General features: G+C 40.6%; 1 protein-coding gene across 3 annotated transcripts in view; it reads left to right on the top strand.

The window, feature by feature from the left end:
• The window catches only part of dpp10 (dipeptidyl peptidase like 10), a 172,906-nt gene that overhangs the window by 130,280 nt on the left and 20,072 nt on the right, over window positions 1-22,554 (top strand). For all 3 annotated transcript variants that reach the window (XM_077580498.1, XM_077580499.1, XM_077580500.1), the window contains 4 exons: window positions 10,822-10,874; window positions 12,469-12,550; window positions 12,753-12,873; window positions 15,777-15,931. In XM_077580498.1, coding sequence (XP_077436624.1) covers window positions 10,822-10,874; window positions 12,469-12,550; window positions 12,753-12,873; window positions 15,777-15,931 — 411 coding nt within the window. The remainder of the gene's footprint in view (window positions 1-10,821; window positions 10,875-12,468; window positions 12,551-12,752; window positions 12,874-15,776; window positions 15,932-22,554) is intronic.

Raw genomic sequence — 22,554 nt, 5'->3', positions numbered from 1 at the left:
GTTGTAATATCACTATTCACCACTAGATGACAGACATTACTTAGTTCCGCTTGCATCAGTTCTTATGCTGCCTTATAGTACGATGCTAATATGACTTATAATTCTTTTCGGATTTTGAATGACATGCAGTTGAAACATAGTACCCGAATAACATTTAAATATTGTGTGAGTTGATTTGTGTTGGGGGGGAAAAAATGCGCAAAATGGGTTCTTGCTCTTAATGTTGGTTTGCTGTTCAGTAGTTTTGTGCCGTCCTAGAATGATCATTTTTATGCACGAGAGCTCTTTACACTGAAAAAAGAAAAACTAAAACAGTATACTTTAATTTTTGGGATTGTTCAAACCCTTTATTGTTGATGGGTGGATCTTTTATAAATGAATTGAGCATGAATTAAATTATGATACTTTGCTGTCATACATCGGTTCAACTGGAAACAGACATATGATATGCATGTATTTTGTCCATATTTAAAATGTCTTATTTTTTGTATATCTGGTTAGGAATTGTGTGGTCCTATATGGCTCTCAAGTAGCACTGATGATGTGTTGCCCCCTCCGTCATTTAAGTTGCCCATACCTGCTCTAGTATATGTGTAACCATTGTCTACCATTACAGCCCTCACGTTGGTGAAGAATAATTATACAGTCTTCATTTTCTTTTTGCATTGACATTTAACTCTTTGACTGCCAGACGTTTTCAGAAAAGGGATGCCGTGGGTGGCAGCCGATTTAAGCATTTTGACTGATCTTTCAAGGTCCACAGAAAATTTTGTGTTTGGACTATGGAAACACACATACTGCCAAATGAAAGATTGGACTCTCATCTTTCATCAGAAAAAAAAGTTTGTTTCTACCTTATTCCGTTTTTCAGTAATCGACAATAGAAAATGGTTAGTTTCACCCAAATGCTGTTTTGAAACAAAATACGGAGAAATCAAGCTTTTTGTGAAACGATATTATTTCATGCACTCTAGTGAATTTGACACCTTTTTTTTTCCCATGAATGATGCCACAAACACCTAAACAGTGCTTTACTTCTGTAAAACACTACCACCAACAATGAAAAAGTGTTTTTTGATAGCAAAATACGTTTATTTACATTCAACAGTGTAACAATTTGACAAAACAATTTGGCAAACTATTTACAAATGTGTGCAACCGTGGTACTATTTATAATTGTGTGGATGTTTCAAATACAGTTTTTCTTTTCGTAACACTCCCCTGCGTGCAAGGGGACGCAGCAGGATTTGCACAACAGATTAGTTTCACTGCGATTGCAGACGCAACACTTTTTTGCTGGCTTTTTTTCCGAGGAATAGCAAGTATATACTGCAGTGTGTGTTTGGCCATGTTGCCATCAAGTCTACTCTCAGGATCATGATACGGTGACGTTACGGTGGTGTTACGTCTGGCTTCCTCATGTCCTTCAGTTCCTATACCGGGTGGTAAGAGATGTTCTGATACATCTTATCCACTCCATTCATGGTGGCATCGTAGTCCATAACCAGTGTCTTCTCCACGATCAGACTGTACCCACTCCTCAGATGAATATGCATTGGACTCGGGGCACTCTTCGTCGTCCGATTGAACATCCGCCTGTGCAGAAGTGCTCGGTTGTGCTCCGCGTTTTCCGGCGTTAGCATCGCTAGCCGGTGAGGCTTTATGACGTGATCATAGCCGCCGCGTCAACGCTTCCAACTTCGGCGTCAACCTCGGAGTCACCATCATCATCATCGTCGTCATCAATGTGCTCTTTAGCACTGGTTGATGCTTCTCTTCTTTGAAGAAAACGATCAAGCGTGAGCTGCTGCCCACCGGTCGCCATTTTCGCTTTCTCAGCCATTCTCCCCTCAACACTCTAGCTCCGCCTCACGTCTTCTACTACTGACGCCTACCCGATCTTGTCCAAAGAGAGTCATCGCTGCCATCTAGGGGCCAAAAACAGTCATTATACTAACTAGATCTGCTTGATACTTTCAGCACAGCTGGCCAAGGCTTTCTTCCACCCGTTTCCAAAAAAAAAAAAAAAAAACTTGGTGAACGTCTTTTAACGTATTTGGCGCTCCTCCGTAGGATTTTACTAAACGTTATTTAACGTTTTTGGCAGTCAAAGAGTTAAACACCTTTGTCTTCTCCAATTTCTTTTAATGTGGGAGCACATTATTCTATCTTTTGTGCCATTCATACTCTGTGTCCTTGTCCAAGAGAAATTGACATCAATCTCCTTAGCAAGTTTAGTTGAGAGAATCATTTAAAAGGCAAGAAGACTTTCAGGCAGCAAGAATAGTCAACATCAAGGGACATGAAAAACTGTCAACTTTTTGGTGCTGAGTTTTAAAATGTTTGGTTACTATGTGCAGTAAAGGAAAAATATATTAAGTTATTACAATCCTCTCTCACATCTCAAAGGAGGACAGCTACTTGATTGAGTAAAAGTTCTGTATAAGCATGCAGCACAATGTTGGACAATTTTTTTTTTATTATTATTTTCCTGAAATTTGACCCATATCCATACATAAGTATTTCACAACAATCTGAAAAAAAAATTCCAATATTTTATATTCACATTCATCCAACCTCTAAATTACTCAGGGAGGAAGAGCTCAGCGTTATAGGGCGCCAGAGTTGAGTCTCTTTCCTGGGAGTCTTGGGGGAAAAAAAACTCTAACAAATGGTAATGCCATTGTCCATATTAATCTATTGGGACTAGTGTTTTTTTATTTCTGACTTCATCTATTTTAAATATTATCGTATTTGTCTGTGTGTGCGTGTGTGCGTGCCACCCAACCATCTATCCATCCAAATTATGAATTCTTGTATGGATTTGACAGAAGAATCACTGATTTTCAGTGGCACATATGCCAAGACTTGTTCTGTATTTTCAACATTCCGGTTCACAGTATCGCATTATTTCTGTCTTCAGTACAAAGCTTGACAGGTTATTTTGCTCCAGCTTTGTCTTGAAATTGACCTGGAAAAAAAAGATTGAGTAGCTGTAAAAGTAATTTATTCCAAAATCCTCAAACGCAACAAATCATCAAAGAAAGTGACAGTAAGGAGTCAAAGCAGTGTTATTCTGAGAAATCAGATAAAGCATAAATACACAAATAAAATCATGTTTTATGTTTGAAAGTGGCAAACACAAACATTTCTTTTGCAATTTGGTCAGTAAATATGAAGAACTCAAACTGGACAGTAGAAATCATTTAACTAAAAAAAAATATTTTTATTTTTTTTCTGCAAATACACCTATTGTGTTTTTTAAATTGAAGAAACCGGCTTTATGTGTTAACCCATGTATTGACATTGGAATGAACCCAAATGACCAAACGGAATAAAAATGCTCCATAAAAACACGTCAGTCTGAATTAATTTAATGCAGGCTCACAATGATGACATGTTCCTTTTGCCATTCCAAACATGTGTCATGTAAACAGTTCAATCGGATTAGCTAGCCTATGTCCGATTGCTCAGTTTTGATGTAAATGTGTAGTGACGTCGCCGTTTACGCACTTGAAAATAGCAGTGTCCTACCAGAGCTTGTCTGTGACAGGAGAACTTGTTTTAAACCAATTGTAACTTGTTTTTATGAAGCAGTTACATTGACAAAAGTGTTAAAACAATTGCTACTACTATACAAAACAGATGAATGAACTCCATCCATCCACTTTCCACTGCTTACCCAGGGTCGAGTGCGGGGGCAGCAACTTTAGCAGGAAAGCTGCCAGTAAGACATGCCCAGAACACCTCAACAGAGAACCGCCAAGGAGGCATCCTAACCAGATGTCCGAGCCACCTCATCTGGCTCCTCTCAACGTGAAGGAGAAGCGGTTGGGCTCTGAGTCCCTCCTTGGATAACCAGGCTTCTCACCCTATCTCTAAGGGAGAGCCCGGACGCCCTATGGAGGAATCTCATTTCAATCACTATCCCAGATCTCGTTCTTTCGGTCACAACCCACCGCTCGTGGCCATAAGTGAGAGCAGTAACGTAGATCGACCGGTAAATTGAGAGCATTGCCCAGCTCCTTCTTCACCACAATAGACTGATTTAGAGCTCATATCACAGCAGATGCTGCACCGATCCACCTGTCAATCTCCTGCTCTGTCCTGCCCTCACTCATGAACAAGACACCAAGCTACTTAAACTCATCCATTTTGTGCAGGATCTCATCCCTGACTCGGAGAGTCCACCCTTTTCTGCTGCTGCTGATTTTCATCCCAACCACTTAACACTTGACTGTGAACCACTGCTTGAAAAAGCAAACAGTACCATATCATCTACAAAAAGCAACACTCACTGGAAACGAATCCGACTTCTTGTTGGCAATGCGGACCCAACTTTGACACCAGTGATACAGCCCGTATCAGGGGTTCCCCGAGGGACATGATCAAACGCATTCTCTAAGTCCACAAAACACATATAGACTGGTTGGTTAATATCCCATGCACGCTTAAGCACACTGCCAAGGGTGTAGAGCTGCTACACTGTTCCACAGCCGGGAAAAAGAAACTTGCTCCTCCTGAATCTGAGATCCGACTTTTTGACCGACCCTCCTTTTCAGCACCCTTGAATTGACCTACCGTGAGGAGTGTGATATCTTTGTTGTTGGAGCACGACCTCCGACATCCACGTGATGTTGTAGAGGAGAGTCAATCAGGACAGCCAGCGCCACAACATCCTGAGAGAACTTTTTAACCACCAGGAGCTTTTTAACCACTTTGTTGACTTCAACCCCGGAGATAGGATTACCCACCTCAGAGTCTCCAGACTTTGCTTCCTCAAAGGAAGGCGCGTTGTTGGAATTGAGAAGGGCTTCAAAGTATTCCCCTTAACTGACTCACAATGTCCCAAGTCAAGGTCAGCAGCGCCCCATTGTCACTATACACAGTGTTAATGGTGCACTGCTTCCCCTTCCTGAGCTGCTGGCTGGTGGACCACAATTTCCTCGAAGCTGTCTGTAAGTCTTTTCTACCCTCGCTGAACTCCTCCCTTGCCCTAGTTTTTGCCTCTGAGATAGCCAAAGCTGTGTTCCACTTGGCCAGTCGGTACCCGTCAGCTGCCTACGGACTCCCACAGACCAAAAAGGCTTGATAGGACTCCTTCAGCTTGACAGCAACCCTTACTGCCGGTGTCCACCAGCGGGTTCGGGGAATGCCGCCACGCCATTCAACGACCATATAGCGGCCACAGCTCCAATCGGCTGCCCCAACAATGGAGAAAGCGAATATGATCCACTCAGACTCAATGTCCCCTGCCTACTGCGAGGACGTGGGTGAAATTGTGCTGGAAGTGGGAGTTGAAACTCCTTCTGACAGGGAATTCTGCTAGATGTTTGCAGTAGACCTTCACAATATGTTTCAGCCTGCAAGGTCAGACCGGCATCTTCCCCCACCTACCACAGGTGGTGATCGGTTGACAGCTCCTCTACTCTCTTCACCCTAGACATGCGGCCACAAGTTCGATGACACAATCACAATGTTGCTGAGGGGCAGTCGGTGTGGCTGGGGGGTGGGCTGTGTGGTGACACTGGATTGGTGCTTGTTGGGCCTCTCCCTCCCCTTTAAACTCAAGTGTGGGACGGGTGCTGGCATACCAAGCTTAATAATTTTACTATTCATCATTTGCATTTCTTGATATCATATAATTTGTTTAAAATTGATCTTTTTTGTTTTTTGTTATTACTGCCAGTGGTATGATTACTGTTTTTTTCTTGTTCTGACTACTGTTACGATTCATAACATTATTCATTCAAATATGTACTGCCACCCCCCTCCGTTGCCTCACTTGCTGCTTCACAAAAATCAGCAATTGATTGATTTGAGAACATAACCATCTCAGATCGGAGGTATCAATAAATCAGTACCATTCCACACATCAATCAATCAATCAATCAGTTTTATTTCATTCATTTAAAAAAAAAAGACAAAAAGCAATATTCAAATTCAAAATAAAGCAAAATAATGAAAGGGACAGGAAGAAGAAGAACTTGTTTTGTCTGCCCCTGATCAACAACAAAAAAACAGAAAACAAAAAAACGCACAAAAACAACAACATAAATTTAATGACAACGAGCGGTCAAGACACTTTCAGTGTTACAAGATATTTCTAAATAATTCAACTGTGTGTCCTTGTGCTATATATGTATATTTTTTGCAGTAATTGTGCTTTTATGCTTTTTATTTTTCTAAACAATTTTTTAAATTTATTTTTAAAAGAAAAACGACAATATGTAGTAATATTAAAATTCAGAATAAAGCAAAAGAATGAAAGGGGACAGAAAGAAGTAAAACTTGTTTTGTCTGCCCTTGTTTTGTCTGCCCCTGATCAACAACAAACACAAAAAAAACCTTCCAAAAACAACAACACAAATTTAATGACAACGAGCGGTCAAAACGCTTTCAGTGTTACAAAATAAATCAAAGTAATTTAATATTATAATATTATAATATTTGTGTGTCCTTGTGCTATATATTTTTTTTTGCAGTAATTGTGCTTTTATCCTTTTTTAAAAAAATACAAATAGACTGAGAAGATTTTGTTTTACAATCCAGATTGTTCCACAGACTGACACCTTTAGTTTAAATACATAATTCTTTTTGTTTTGTTCTATATTAAGGTTTGGAAAAAATGCCTGTTCTTCTTAATTTGTACTCACTTTTCCTTTTTATAAATGTTTTTTTGTATATTAACTAGTAACATTTCACGATGGGCTTTGTACAATATTTTAAGGTGGTTAAACTCCATCAATTCATTAATTTTAATGCTTTTAGTTGTGTAAATACCTGGATTGGCTGGCAACTAGTTCAGGGTGTACCCCGCCTACTGCCCGAAGCCAGCTGGGATAGGCTCCAGCGCCCCCCGTAGCCCTTTGAGGACTTAGCCGTTAAGAAAATGGATGGATGGATAGTTGTGTAAATAATGGGTTAGTGTGGTCTCTGTATCCACAACCGCAAACAACACGAATAGCACATTTCTGTAAAAGATAGATGTATTCAGTGTAGGTTTTGGCTGCACACCCCCACACTTCAATGCAATAGCTCAGGTAAGGAATAATCAATGAATGACATAACAATAACAAAGCATTCTTGTTCAATGATTATTTTACCTTGTATAACACGGCTACAGTTTGTGACACCTTAGATTTGACATATTCTATATGCGCTTTCCATGTTAAATGTTCATCAATAATGATACCTAGAAACTTAATTTCATCAGTCCTTTCTATTTCTATGCCTTGCACAGTCAGTGTTGCTTTCGACATCCATATTTCTAAAACTGAAAATCATAAATCTGGTTTTACTAATATTTATAGACAGTCTGTTAGCATTGAACCACTTCATAATATTCTTTAACTCATTCTCTATTACTTGTAATACATTGTATATATTTTTCCCGGCATAAAACAAAGTGGTGTCATCTGCAAACAAAATACATTTTAACAATTTCAAAATGGTTGTAATATCATTCACATAAAGAAGAAAAAGTACCGGCCCCAGAATTGATCCCTGGGGCACCCCAAAATTTACATAACTGTGTTTTGATTGCCTACTATTAAATTCAACATATTGTTTTCTATTTTTTAAATAACTGGCAACCCATTGATGTTCTGTACAACACCTCGAATACCATATTTAATTTCTATTTCATGATCTAAGGTGTCAAATGCTTTTTGTACACAGAGCTCAAAAACACTTAACTAAAACTTATTTTGTATCCATGGCTGTGCACATTTCTTCAGTTAACTCTATTAATGCCATGGTAGTTGAGGGATTTGAGCAAAACCCGTATTGGCTGTTATTTATAATTGTATACACATTTATACACATCACTACCACTTTCACCTCCTAAAAATACGGTTCTAATTGTACTGTAATTACCTCCAATCATGGATGTTATCATCGGACAAAGTCATTGATGATTAACTTCTTAGCACATTTGATCTCAGTTGCTAGCACATGGAGTAAACATGTCTTTGAGAAAAATGAAAGTTCTCTGCATGTAGCGACATGTGGTGATGGCATCTGTTCCTCCTGCTCTTGTGTGCTGTATGTGTCTGTATTCCTTGCAACTTGACGCCTTATTAGTTCTGCCCATTCAGTCTGCATTTAGGAGTGGGAGCAAATAATAGATTATGCAGATGTAAATAAAAAAAGAAAATACTGAATACAATTAATTTAATTAAAAAATTAAACTCTTCATTAGGTGGCACGCTGGCTGACTGGTTAGCACGTCCGCCTCCCAGTGCAGAGGACGTGAGATCGAGCCCGGGCTTCGGCCTTCCTGGGTGGAGTTTGCATGTTCTCCCCGTGCTTGCGTGGGTTTTCTCCGGGTACTCCAGTTTCCTCCCACATTCCAAAGACATGCATGGCAGGTTAATTGAACACTCCAAAATTGTCCATAGGTGTGATTGTGAGTACTGTGGCGGCTCCTTCTTGCCCGAAGAGGATGCACTGCTGTCTTGACTGTCGCGCAGTAGCTATCGCTGCTGCGGCGCTCCATACTCATGTGAACACAACTCATGTTGCGCCTCACCAGGACGCAGTGGCTACCCAGGGGCGGTCATTGTCGGTGGTGGACCCCTCACACGCGGGGGTAGGGCAAAATGCAGGTCTGCTTCTCCTGCTGGCCCTGACCATTGGAGTAAGAAGAGTCGGGCTGCCGTTTGGAGGCAAGTGTGATGGCAAACAGGCTCAGTTGGGTAATCACACCCATTCTGCTTCTCAGGCCTCTGCGGTGGCGTTACCCTCTGCTGAGGAGGCCGTGCCGGATGGAACACTTCAATTACCCTCCCAAGCTGACGATATCGTTGAGGATGTCGTCTTCATCTGAAGGATTGGGATTCTGAGGCATATTCTGGGATGGACTCCGTTTCCGCTGCCCTGACTCCTCCCTCCTGAATGTTTTTCAGCTGAAGCGGATTTGATGCGCACTGTTATGCTTAGCGCTATCCAACGTTTAAAGTTGGACACATCTGGCTTTTCTCAGCCTCCTACTGAGTGTGGCTTCTCTCTCTGGTCTTTTCTCTGATCCCGGAATTTTGTCTATTTTTGACAAACCTTCATTCATTCCTGCTGGTACAATTCTAGTGTTTCTCCTTGGCTCCCGGCGGACGGCTGTGCCCTGTAAACGTGTTTTCTTAATCCTATTGGTTTGGACCGTATGCTTAATGTAGAGTATTCTGTGGCTTCACTCATTGTCTCCCCTGATGTGCTGGTGCAGACCTTTTGGCCTACGAGGGGATTTGGAGTTTACGGGGATAGGTCACAGACACCCGTGAGATTCATCCCTCTGGCCGAGGGTCCCATGGTCAGTCCCAAGCTACACACACCACGCCTCGTCCCTCGTCACCACAGAATGTGGCTTGGGAATGTGTTGCCAAAATAAGCAGCATATGTTACTCTAAAACATTTAGGTACCTTTCAGCATCAATGGTGCCTTTGCAGATGCCATGGTGACTAACTCACCCCTATCCAGTCACAGATGCCGGCTTTTGAGCTTAGCGCTGATAACATTCCGAACGGTGCTTTTCCTCTTTGGTCCAGAGGAAATGACGTCCATGATTTTCAGAAAGTATTTGAACTGTAGACTCATCAGACCACAGTACCCCACCTTACTTGTCAACAACCAAGCGTTTTGGGGCTGCTCCTTTCATACCCAATCATGACACTTGCCAGTTTGCAATTAACCTGTGGCAGGTTCCAAACGGGTGTTTTTGTTTGTTTTGTTTTTCCATTAATGAACTTTCCCAATATTTTATTTGCTCCTTTCCAGCTTTTTTGATGAGGGGGGGGGGGGGGGATATGTCGCAGGCATCAAATTCAAAATTAGAGACTTTTTTTTAAGGGGAAAAAAACTGATAAATAAATCAACATTGTGTCTTTGTGGTGTATTCAATTAAACATACTGTAGCTTGAAAATGTTTTGCAAATGATAATTTGTTTGTTTGTTGTTTTTATTTACATTTTAAACAACGTGCCAACTTGGCGGCACGGTGGATTACTGTTAAGCACTCTCCGCCTCCCAGTGCAGAGGACGTGAGATCGAGTCCGGGCTTCGGCCTTCCTGGGTGAAGTGTGCATGTTCTCCCCGTGCTTGCGTGGGTTTTCTCCGGGTATTCCGGTTTCCTCCCACATTCCAAAGACATGCATGGCAGGTTTAATTGTAGCCAGCTGGGATTGGCTCCACCATGCCCTGCGACCCTTGTACAGCAGAACAAGACAACAGACAGAGGACTAAGTATAATTTTATTGTAACAGGCCTACTTTTGTATGTTTTTCAAAAAATGAAATGTTTTTTTTTTTGGTAGCCGTTACCAATGTCTAATGCATTGTTGCTTCTGTGGCTTAACACGTTCCCAAACTTTAGAAATGAGGGAATGTCCTTGTAATGAACCTGACTTGATTGATTAAACCTTATTCAATTCTATAGAAACAGTGCCATCTCCTATCATACGTTTATATTGTGTTTTTTTGTCTCTGTATTGTATTATCATTTTCATGATGAAATATGAAAGGCCAATATAGACTGCGTGCTGTCTCCCTCAGCAACCATGGAGGTATATTATCGTGTCAGGCAAAGCTTTTCCAAAAGCAAAGCACACAGCAATGGCTTTTGCAAGATGCAATCGTATCACAGCTGTCACCCGTGCAAATTGCATTGTCTACAGATTCTATCGCTGTGAGCAGCAAGCAGTCTGTTTGATGCCTTTTCTTTTCCATTTTTTATCATGATGTCATTATCTGTGGCACTGCTGCTTTTTGCATTAATGTGTTTGTCAGTCCTCTTTTAATCCTTCTCCTTCTGTGTTTATTTTGCTTCAGGTTTACAGACACTCCTACATGGCTTCCTACAGTGTCTACAATATTCACACAAGGTAAATGTTGTTGTCCTCATTATTAGTTACAATCACATTAGCAATCCTGTTTGCAAATTTGTTTAATGACAATTATTGACTGCAAAGTGGAAAAAAATAATTTGTTATTTTATGTTTTTTCTCTCCATAAAATATATTGATTGAATTTTGTCTGGATTGGTTTCCTCGTCCAGTCTGGTTAATTTCTTTTTCATTAGAAGGTTGATTGAAAACTCTTAACCTCCAGTAGTAGTGAGGAGAGATTTGTCTCAAAATTATTCGCACAAATAAATTTGTGATTCTCAAGTGTTTTTCAGATCCACAAACATGTTATGTTTATGTTAAAGTTGTGTATGCATTTATCATGACTTGACTTGAGCATTTGTCAAAGTTCATTTCTGCTTGTGAGTTGTTGAATGTGCGTTTGTGGATCAGCGGGCATATTCACACACACAGGTCTTCAAATATTCGCGTGTCTATAGGCCTGTTCATCCTCCGCAGTGTTGCTCTCACCTTTGAAAAGGAACAAGCCCTGCTGTTTCTCGCTTAAAATTTTAAATTGAAAATCTAAAAATGAGCCATTATGTGATTCTCTATTATGTGATTCTCTATTATGTGTTTATTTAACAAAAGTTGGGAAACAAAATACAACCATAATTTGTTTCCCTCGAGCTTACGCTGCCATGACAAGACGTTCTTCTTCCACTGTTAAATTTTCTTCTTCTATACCGCTAAAGCAGCAGCGGTCACAGAGGGTGAAGGCAAAACAAGCAAGGCTCAATCACAATTGCTTCGATTTCATCAGCTATTAATTTTCCTTGTCTTAGTTAGCCACCTTGACCTCTTTGGCCACCTCTCACATGGAACTCCTCCTCTCAGATTTCTGTCCATGGTAGCCTGCCTCACAATCCAGTTCTTTCTGAACTGGCTGATTTACGGTTCCCTCTCATCATTAGTTACAAGTACGATCAATTTTGAGTTGTTGTGTTCAACCGGTGACACCTGTGGTTTAATTGTGTTAGACTTTTGCCGCCTCCGCTCGCTATTATTCAACAAAGGTGTATCACAATGGAGATGTGTTGGTAAATCTGAACTGGTGAAAAGTGCGTATGGTTTTGTCAAAAGAGTGATTTATTCAGTCAATGGGTTCTAAATATGATCAAGAGATATACAATGACAGAATTAGTATAAGAAGAGGCTTCTGGTCTCCAAAAGTGTAATTTTAATATGATATACATTATAGTTAAAATTATTAGAAATTAATGATTATGAATGAAAAAAGAGAAAGGTCCCCGCACACAGTTGAAAATTGATCCACAATTTATTGACTTACACAACGCGTTTCGCCAAGGGCTTCATCATCATGAATAGCCTGATGAAAACGAAACGTGTTGTGTAAGTGTTCGGTGGACCTTTCTATTTTTTCAGAATTTTTTTTACTGACACCACAAGCACCAGAGAATCTCTTTCTGTGCTGTGCGGGGCTATTTCTTCTCCATAATGATTATTAATGTCATTCTTTTATTAACTGTTCTCCTTCCTTTACTATGCTGAAACATGTATAGGCTTGACATTGCTATAAATCTAAGTTATTGATATTGTTTTTTCATTGCAGAGAGGTTTGGGAGCTGGACCCTCCAGAGGTGGTAAACTCAGTCCTGCAGTACGCAGCCTGGGGAGTGCAAGGCCAACAATTGGTGAGGAAACATAAACTAACTTTCATAGCTTTCTATTTGATTCCATTTAAGCCTATTGTTTTACATGTGCATGTCAAACTATGGTATGTTTTGATAAATGTAACTATCTTATCATTATACATTTGACCTAATTAGCCAATAGCCTATTTTCATCTGTGTTCATTTCTCAACTAGTTTTTTTGTTTGGTCCTTGTCCTTACAGATCTACATATTTGAAAATAACATTTACTATCAGCCTGATGTGAAGAGTCACTCTCTTAGGCTGACGTCTTCAGGAAAGGAAGGGGTTATTTTTAATGGGATTGCTGACTGGCTTTATGAAGGTAGTGTATATTTTATCTTGTTTTAATATATTCATATTTAATATGAGGTGATAAATAGCCATTCGTGCATTTTAGACTTTTCAGGTACAATGTTATTTAGGAATGCTTTAGTGGTGCGATGCATTATAATGGTGCTATGTTGTGGTTATTTTGTTATAGCGGTCGACTCAAGGCTCAAAATATTGTTTTCTTTGCCGAGTGGTCAATCAATCAATCAATGACTTCATTTGAGGAGCAAATTTCTAACTTTGTAGAGCATTGTTTTTCATCAGGTTAATCCCAGGGAACTGAAACAAGGGTTTTGTTAATAAGAATATGACATTATAATGAATGAATATACGGGTTTTCTTTGTCTTTTTTTTAATATAGAATCAACCGTCTTTGTTTCATCCATATTGTGTTTAGCAACAAACCTTTTTTCTTGTCTAGAGGTAAAGTTAAATTGATTTTAAAAGCTCTCCTTTAATATAATTTAATTAAATAAAACTTTAAAAACTACTGGTATTCCTTTATTTATTTGCTGTACATAGAGCTACAAAGAAATTTAATGTACCAGTGTGTGGCATTTTGCCAATAGATTCCACCTCCACTGCTTTTGTGGCAATTGAAAATTTTGATTGCAGTTGCATGATGTGTCAACATTGCAAATTATAGCCAATCTACATGCAGGGAAGCTTTCACCCAGGTGAAAAATCAATTTCTGGGTTCTAAGCAATCGAGACACAGCTGTGATTATTTTGATATGACAGCTGTAAGTAAGATCCAAATCCATCAGCACACCGAGGTTTCAGACTTGGCCTTTGGTTTTTAAAGACAGCGACTTCATTCCTCTTTTCTTTATTTGAAAAAAAAAAATCCTTTAATTTTGTTTTAGTTTAATTGAAGCAATCTTTTTGTTTGACGAAAGGTTTGGTTTACCTTGACTAGTTTTGGCGTTGAATGCCGCCTTCCTGAGAAGCTGTCAAACTGACAGTTGAGACGTGTCCACTTATCAGCTGATGTTTCTGTTAGTTGAAGCAAGTTTTGGTTCATCCAGGTAATTATTTATTTTGTCATTTGTTTTATTTATTTCATGACACAACACTTGATTGGCACTGCTAGATATAACTATGTCAACCCCCATCCCTGTCATCACACCCATGTGGGTTGGATATGGGCTGGTGAATGTGTCACATCTGGGCTGCCCAGCTGGGTCCCAGTTAAATTTGGCCGGGGATTTCATGGTGGCCTCATGTGAGCAAGCCCAGATGGGCTCAAGGTGGGCCCTAGCTAAAACCCACTTGGGCAACCCAGTTATTTCCCATCTGGGGCCCACTGGGCTGATTATGGTGTTTCTGATCGTAAACATAAGGGCTCCTTTCACACTCATGCCACACAGGTATTTTGTTACAAGGTTTAATAACAAGGAGACCAATAATACAATCAGTTACTTTTTTATTATTATTGAACGCCAAAGAACAACAAATGGACAGTGTTCTGAGCCTGAAGTACTTGAGGTGGCAAAATGTTGCTAGTTGGCCTTTAATTGGCTCAAAGGGGCAGGGGTTTCCCGTATCTTTTCGGAATGCTGTGCACGGCTTTCTTCTAGGTTTGTATATTAATCTTAAGCTATCTTGTGCATTTATTTCTGTTTCCTGGAAAATCTGGGGGAGGGGGGGTGGCTGACATGGTTATTATTTTAAGAAGGTGTCAATATTAATATATATATAAAACGTCTGGCAGTCAAAGAGTTAAGTTGAAATGTAAATTTTTTGGGGGGGTGCATTTTTTCCCAAAGAAAATCTTATATATATATATATATATATATATATATATATATAGGCCATGTAGTAAGCTCTATAGCGCATGCAAATTTTGCTATTTTGGAGTGAAGCCCAGCCAGAGCTTACTTATTGCCCATACTTAGTTTCACCCATCTACTGCCCAAGTGGGGCCCAACTACAAAGCCCACTCTAATGGCATGCCCAACCAAAGCCCAACTAGACCAAGTGGTGCACATATGGGCCCCAACTGTACATGTTTCCTGGGATGATAGTCAACATTACACTTCTGTACAATTGACCCAAGGGTAACATGTACAAGCTGAACAAAATCTTTGAGGGACCCCATATGTCACGAAATGCAATTTTTCAGGCCGATGCTGATTTTAGGCAGAAAAAAGATACCGATTACCTTTCCACTCCGCTTTGCTGCCAGCAATGAATGTTGGTGCGGAAATACGAAATATTGGTTCTGGCATCTTCCGGGTGACGCAAATAAGTTTTTTTTTTTTATTAGTGTACGAAGTATTTAGTAAACGTCGCCAGGTTAGGAACGGAACTCGCTTGTAACTCGAGGAATTCCTGTATTATTATTATTTATGTATCTATTTTTAGGTGTCAGTACCCTACATTTTTTCACCATTCGCAGCAGGGCAATGTTGAGAGCGTTGGATTACCTTACCACCAATTTCAAGAATTGTGTCCTTTCCTATGTATGGGTGGCCTTTACCACATCCTTGCAATGACTTACGATTCTTGGATGAAGACATCGCTTAAAGTGATTCGTTTTCTCTTTGATACTAAAGTGACTCACAATCACGTCTTGTGAAGCTGTTTGCTTTAATTATACAGACAAACACACACTTAATTAGGTGCTGACAAGAAGTCCCTTTAATGTTGTTGGGCAGTTTATATTTTATCTTGAAAAAGGGTGGAAGCAGTAATCTAGCCAAAAATAACAAGGGTGCAGCAAAATACTGATGTCTGTTTTTATTGGAAAATAAGCCCATGTAAACCAAACTCACTTCTTCAGTCAGTTCAAACTTTTGCATTCTTGACAATCAGTATGCGCTGATGAAACAGTATTAAGAGTTTAAAACGTAATAAAGTTTAAAAATGAAATTCATGATTGTTTACCTTCAGAGGAGATCCTTCAGACCCATGTGGCACACTGGTGGTCACCGGACGGAGAGAGATTGGCCTTCCTTGTGCTTAATGACAGTCAGGTGCCCAACATGGCTTTGCCTCGATTCACTGGCATGACCTACCCCAAAGGAAAACAGTATCCATACCCCAAGGTAAATCTTGCACATTCTACTCACAGATCTTCAATCATGAGGTTGCATAAGTTGTTGTCACAATATATAATATTGATTTGGAATTGCCTCACCTTTCAGGCATTACTTGATATTAGATTTGAAGGACAATTTATGGACAAACTTGTTCCACAAAGCCTGTCTAGATATATGTAAGCAAAGAAAAGTACACACTCATGTCCAACTGCGCCCTTACTGTCTTCCAGTCTTGCAAATCTTCCCTGTCAACACACCAATGTAGGGCCCATGTGGGTTGGATATGGGCTGGTGAATGGTCCCCATCTGGACTGCCCAGTTGGGTCCCAGTTTTAAGTGGATTTGATTTGATTTGTTTTTGAGTAGATCAAACAAATATGTCATGTTTCAAAAAGCCAAACATAGTAATACATTATAACAAACAATAAATAAAGCTTAAATAAAGTTTACCATAGAACCAAAGTCAGACACCCTAACCACTGAGCTATACTGCCACATGACAGATAGATGTTTTTAATCTATTTAACGTTACATCGACCTGTCACTAATGCAAATTTTAACAGTCCACTTTTTGGGGAAGTGAAAATTACTTCCAGTGCCCAAATTCCTTTTTTTCGAATGTTAGTGTTTCCTGTGACAAGCGAGGAAAATGAGAATGGTGCCAACTCGTCTCTAAAACTGAGAACTGCCAGTGCGCAGGTGGACCCTAATTACATCTGTAATCTGCAACTCTGTAAAATAACACCTAGTTTGGTCATAATTTAACTCTGAAAATATTAAGATTACACTTCAGAAATTGGAATCTGCTCCCAAAAATTGTATCCAGAATTTTTCATTTACAGAGTGATTCAAAAAATAATACGCCAAAACCATCACATAATATTTCAAAAATTAAAAACAATACGATACGATACGATATACTTTTATTTTCCCCGTGGGGAACTTTTTCCTGGTCTCCGTCCAGCTGCAGTTTACAGTAAGAGAAAACAACAGAATAGAAAGAGATGAAATTAAAATTAAATAAATAAGAAGTGCAGCAATAAGTAGAAGACTTCCCAGAAGTCTTCACAGGAGTATACATGTGTAGAGAAGTACATTGCACACACCCATATACACACACACATATACACACTTCTATATATATATATACTGTATATATATACACACACATGGGTATGTACACAACATTGCACCATATATATATATCTTATTGAACTGAGTTAATGTTAATAGAAAACTCTAGCGCCGACACGTGTTGTACGTACCTTCAAGTTTTGATTTCACATTTTACAAGTGGCCAGTGTGGCTACCCCCGGCAGCACGGACATTATCAAGCCGATATGAGAATTCCTCCCAAACGTAACTCAGGAAGTCATTGTCCACCATGTTGATTCTGCAGCTGTTATTCGATGATTAATTTTTCACCAAGTTGGACCACCGCCCCATTGAGATCTCGGGGTATCAGCGCTGAATTGGTTGGAGAGGTGCTACAGACCTCGCTCTCTACTCTTGGCCTGCCAGATACCCGGACCTCATGGCGTGTGACTTTTTCGTGTTGTTGGGGGTGTGAAATAAAAACTTGAAGTACCGTATGTACAACCTTGTATGTCCAAGCTAGAGTTTTCTATTGTTTTTCATTTTTAAAATATTGAGATTTTGTATTTGCCCACCAAGAGCATATTGCCAAAACTGCCAAGTGTTTAGCTATTAATGGCCGTATTTTGAGTGTTGTCTCATACTCACTTTGGTGAAATACTATAAACCAGTGGTTCTTAACCTTGTTGGAGGTACTGAACCCCACCAGTTTCTTATCAAATACAATGAAAACAAGAGGGGTCCTAGAATTTAACCCTGTGGAACACCATACTTTCAATTATACAGTACATGTTATCTCATATTGCATATATTTGTCCAATCACTTTTTTTAACTCAATATACAGTAGTTAGTATGAAGGGATTGCAATAAAAAAGAAATCAAACAACGTACCATTACAACATTCAGAAGTCAACTATTGAGTGAATCAAATTCCCTGCAGCACAGATAGGCCAAGCAATGTAGCTTGATCACCTGCAGCCAATGATGGATGGCCAAGTGGGGCACATCATCATTTGAGTCGGGATGTGTCTTGACCTCCACCAAACCCCAGTTTGACCGAACCCTGGTTAAGAACCGCTGCTGTAAACTGATCAAAACAAACACAAGAAAAAAAAAAAAAGACAGTCGCTCGAGCATCTTAAGAATACGAACTATTGAGTCTGAGAAGTCAAAATCTCTTTATGGCAAAATGGTCACACAATTTGCCACTCAGCATGGAATCAGGAGACTTGTGTAATAATGTAAATCATGCAAATTGAGAATGCCCTGTTGCCTTTCTTATTGCAAAAATCCCATGACTTTACAATTTTCCATCCATCCATTCTCTTAACCACTTATTCCAAATACAGTATTCTATTTGTACATAAAACCCTGCCTTTGATATAATTGGTACCTGTACTTTGTCGTTAAAGTAGCACTAGGGAACTTTTCAACCTGAATAAAAGATTTTCATAACTCTTCTTTTGTTTCCCTTTTTATTTTTTATTTTTTAGAGAAAGCTCTGTATTGTTCGGTAATCTTACCGATTTGACATGTCATCATCATTGCTCTCTCTCTCTTTTTTGTATGTGCGTGAGTATTTGCGTGAGTATGTGCATGTGCGGGTGAGTGTGTGCATGTGTCCGTGCGTGTGAGTCTGTACTCATTAATTCACCTAAAACCTATTAAAAATCCCATACCGTTCACCTAAACCGAATACTTCAGAATCCAGCTAGAGTCGTGGGGTTATCAGGAGACCCGAGGAAGGATCAAAGAATAGAAAGGAAAGTGAAATCCGGCACCGACCAGATATCACCTACTACCCACCGTGTTACCAACCTCCACCCCGGGGCGGGGAGGAGACGACAAGAAGGGCAAGGTGCAGCGGTAGGGCAGCAGAGAGAGGGGGGAGGAGAAGGAAGGGTGAGAAGGAAAAGGGAGGCGGAGGACAGGCGAGGAGGGAGAAGTGGCAAGGGGCAGGGGCGAGGGAACCACGGGGCACCCCGCAAGCCCACCCGCCCCGAACCGCGTCGCCGGGCACGGAGCGACGGACCGCGCCGGGGAGGCGCCGCCCCGGACACCAGGGAGAGCACCGTAACGCAGCATCCCCCAAGAGACCCAGGTAACGGCCAAGACGCAGCCGCCACCCAGCAGCCAACAGAGAAGCAGAGAAGCCATGCTCAGCCAGGGGGGGCAGCACCTATAGAGTTAAACCACTGGCATGCAGTGAGCCCGAATATTAACCCTTAGTGCCCATTGGTAGTAAATCTTGAGGAGTTGGTGACTGTAAGGTGTCATTTGATGTAGTCTGCTTGATCCTGCTGGCAGTAACTGGGTTCCTGACTATAAAAACACAACCATTAGTTACAAATTGCCAAATACAGAAACAGCAATATAAATTATTGCGATGTGGTGGCTCTCGCTAACAGGCAGAATTAAGTAACCAGATTTAGATTAAAATATTCTACATACGTAGACCATGTTTCTATAAATTTAGATATTTGGTTTTTATTTGAGGCAGATATTTTTTCCATTAAAATGTGATTTATGAGGAAGTTAGACCATTGGTCGATATTCAGAGTTTGTTTATTTTTCCAGTTAACAAGAATTGATTTCTTTTGCGATAGTAATGGCTACAAGTGTAGATTGAAAATATTTATGTGGTAAATCAGTTGTTGTTAGGTCACCTAGCAAACACAAGTTTGGAGATAAAGGTATTCTACAGTCCAAGATAGCGGAAAGTTTTTCTAAGACTTTAGTCCAGAAATACATAACCGGAGTGCATAACCATAAAGCATGAAAATAAGTGTCTGTAGTGTTTTGTAAACACTGGAGACAAATGTCAGAGTCTGAGAGTCCCATTTTCTTCATCATATATTGAGTAATGTATGTTCTATGAATAATTTTATATTGGATAAGTTATAAATTTGTGTTTTGCCATTTTAAATATGTTTTCACAAAGATTCCGGAGCTATAGACAAGTCTGTCTCCCATTTCGAGATGGGTAAATACATTCTATCAGTATACGAAAGTAACATATTTTTTGTTGTTGTCGGAGAAAGCTTTGTAATATCTTTAGCTAAAGCAGGCGGTTGGAGCTTACCCCGAAGTGTTGGAATTTGTTTCTTTAGCATACTTTTAACTTGCAGATAATGTAAAAAAAATCATTTTTTTATTTTGTCATTTTGGAGCAAGGATGTATATGATATAAACATATTATCTGAGAAAAGATGGTGGAGATGTGTAATTCCTTTCTGCTCCCACACACCTAAATAAAACGATTGGTTGTTAAGTTGAAAGTCAGGGTTATGCCATATGGGAGACAGCCCGCAGGGCTCCAATTGGGCTTTTGTAATTTCTAGTGCCTTCCACCAGGCAGTCAGGGTGGCGGAAATCATTGGGTTTTTAAAACAATTGTGTCGCTTAATCAATGTTGTAATAAAGAGTAAATCTAAAAGTCTGAGGTTATTACAATGTTTCTGTTCTAGTTACAGACAACAGTTAGTATATCTGTTGGGTCGTGCCCAGAGAATGATATATTTTAGCTGGTTAGCTATATAGTAGTGCATAAAATTTGGTGCCTCTAGACCTCCTTTGGATTTACTTTTCTGAAAAGTAGATAGACTAATCTGCTGAGTCCAACAACTGGAACCAGTCAGACGTAGGTTTAAATAAAATCATTCAGAAAAAATCATTTATTATGGGTAAAACTTTCATTTTTATGGTGGCTAGTCGTCCTATTAAAGAAATGGGAAGATTATTCCAGCGCTCCAAGTCACTATAAATGCTATCCAGAAGTGGAGTAAAGTTTAAATGAATTTAAACAGTTAATTTAGGTGAGATTTTTATGCCTAAGTATTTTAAATTGCCTATAGGAAATGAGTAGTGTGGGTCCTGGCTTGCAGGGTTCCATGAATTTTCTGTAATAGGTAGTAGTGTTGATTTTGTCCAGTTAATAGAATAATCTGATAAATGTGAGATCTATTCCGCTTCCGGTCACGTTGGCGCAGCACGTCTGCGACACGGGCTCCGTGGAAAGCTGCAGTTCTTCTAACCTTTTCCTTATTTAACTTTTAATTTTTAACTTTTTTAAATTATGAGCCACTTGCTCAATCTGTCCGCGGGTTACAGCACACGTCGGGGCTCCGAACGGAGCCTAATCTACTCATGGCATGTGTAAACAGAAGAACAAAGGAACAACATGGCTTTGTTGATTTCCTACATCAGAGACGCGCTCTGGGCCCTACGCTCAACAGGCGACACACCACCCCCCGACTTGCCGGAGGAGATTCGGCGAGCAGACCCGGGGAAACACCGTCGGAGGAGAGGACAGCGAGGTGGAGCACGCCAAAGGCTCCGGAGAAGAGGATGCAGACCAGCGCTGCCGTCCTTGCTGCTCGGCAACGTGAGGTCCTTAAAGAGCAAGCTGGATGAGCTGAGGAGCCTCACCTCAGCCTGCCGCGAGCACCGGGACGCCTGCGCCATGGTGTTCACGGAGACATGGCTCCACAGCGACATCCCAGACTCTTTGTGTGAGATCGAGGGATTGACACTCATTCGCGCCGACAGGACTGAGGCGTCGGGAAAAAGCAGAGGTGGGGGCATCTGTATTTACATTAACGACAACTGGTGTCGGAATTACGCGGTGCGGCAGACCACCTGCACCCCCGACGTGGAGCGTCTCTGCTTGAGTCTGAGGCCGGGTTACCTGCTGAGGGGGTTTGGAAACATTTTCCTCTGCGCCGTGTACGTTCCGCCCAGCGGGAACGCCGCCAGCGCCGCCGCCTTCATCTCCGACTGCGTTCAACAACAACTGCGACGGTGCCCGGATGCCCCGGTTTTCATCTTAGGAGACCTTAACCACTGCAAATTGGAGCTGTCTCTCCCGGGTTTTCATCAGTATGTAAAATGTGGAACAAGGGGAGACAGTGTCCTGGACAAATGCTTTGGGAACGTGAAGAACGCATATGTGAGTAGAGCCCGCCCCACCCTCTCCAACTCAGACCACAACACAATTCACCTCATCCCCACCTACAAAACAGCTCTCAAATGCAGCAAACCACAGAGAAAGACTGTTAAAATCTGGTCTCATGACAGCATTGAGACCCTTAAAGGATGTTTCCTATGCACGGAGTGGAATACCTTTCATGGGCTGGATGTGGATACTGCTGCTGTGACTGTAACTGACTATATTCAATTCTGTGTGGACAACATCATACCAACAAAGGAAATAACTGTTTACCCCAACAACAAACCGTATATTACTAAAGAGGTTAAAGACTGTATTAACCGCAAAAAAAAGGGCATTTAACTCTTTCACTGCCATTGACGTTTATAGACGTCAAGTAAAAACCTACGGAGCACTGCCAATGACGTCTAAAGACGTCATCCAATTTTTTTATTTTTTTTTTTTGAAACGGGTGCGGGCAAGGCCTCCGGAGCTGTGGTGAAAGTTTCCAGCCGGTCTGTTGTGCCTAATGACTATTTTTGGCCCCTAGAGGGCAGCGATGACTCTCTTTTGACAAGATCGGGTGGGCGTCAGTAGAGGCGGAGC

The sequence above is a fragment of the Vanacampus margaritifer genome, chromosome 11 (genome assembly GCF_051991255.1).
Source record: "Vanacampus margaritifer isolate UIUO_Vmar chromosome 11, RoL_Vmar_1.0, whole genome shotgun sequence".
NCBI classification, from domain to species: Eukaryota; Metazoa; Chordata; class Actinopteri; order Syngnathiformes; family Syngnathidae; genus Vanacampus; species Vanacampus margaritifer.
This window is presented reverse-complemented; position numbering and strand designations above follow the sequence as displayed.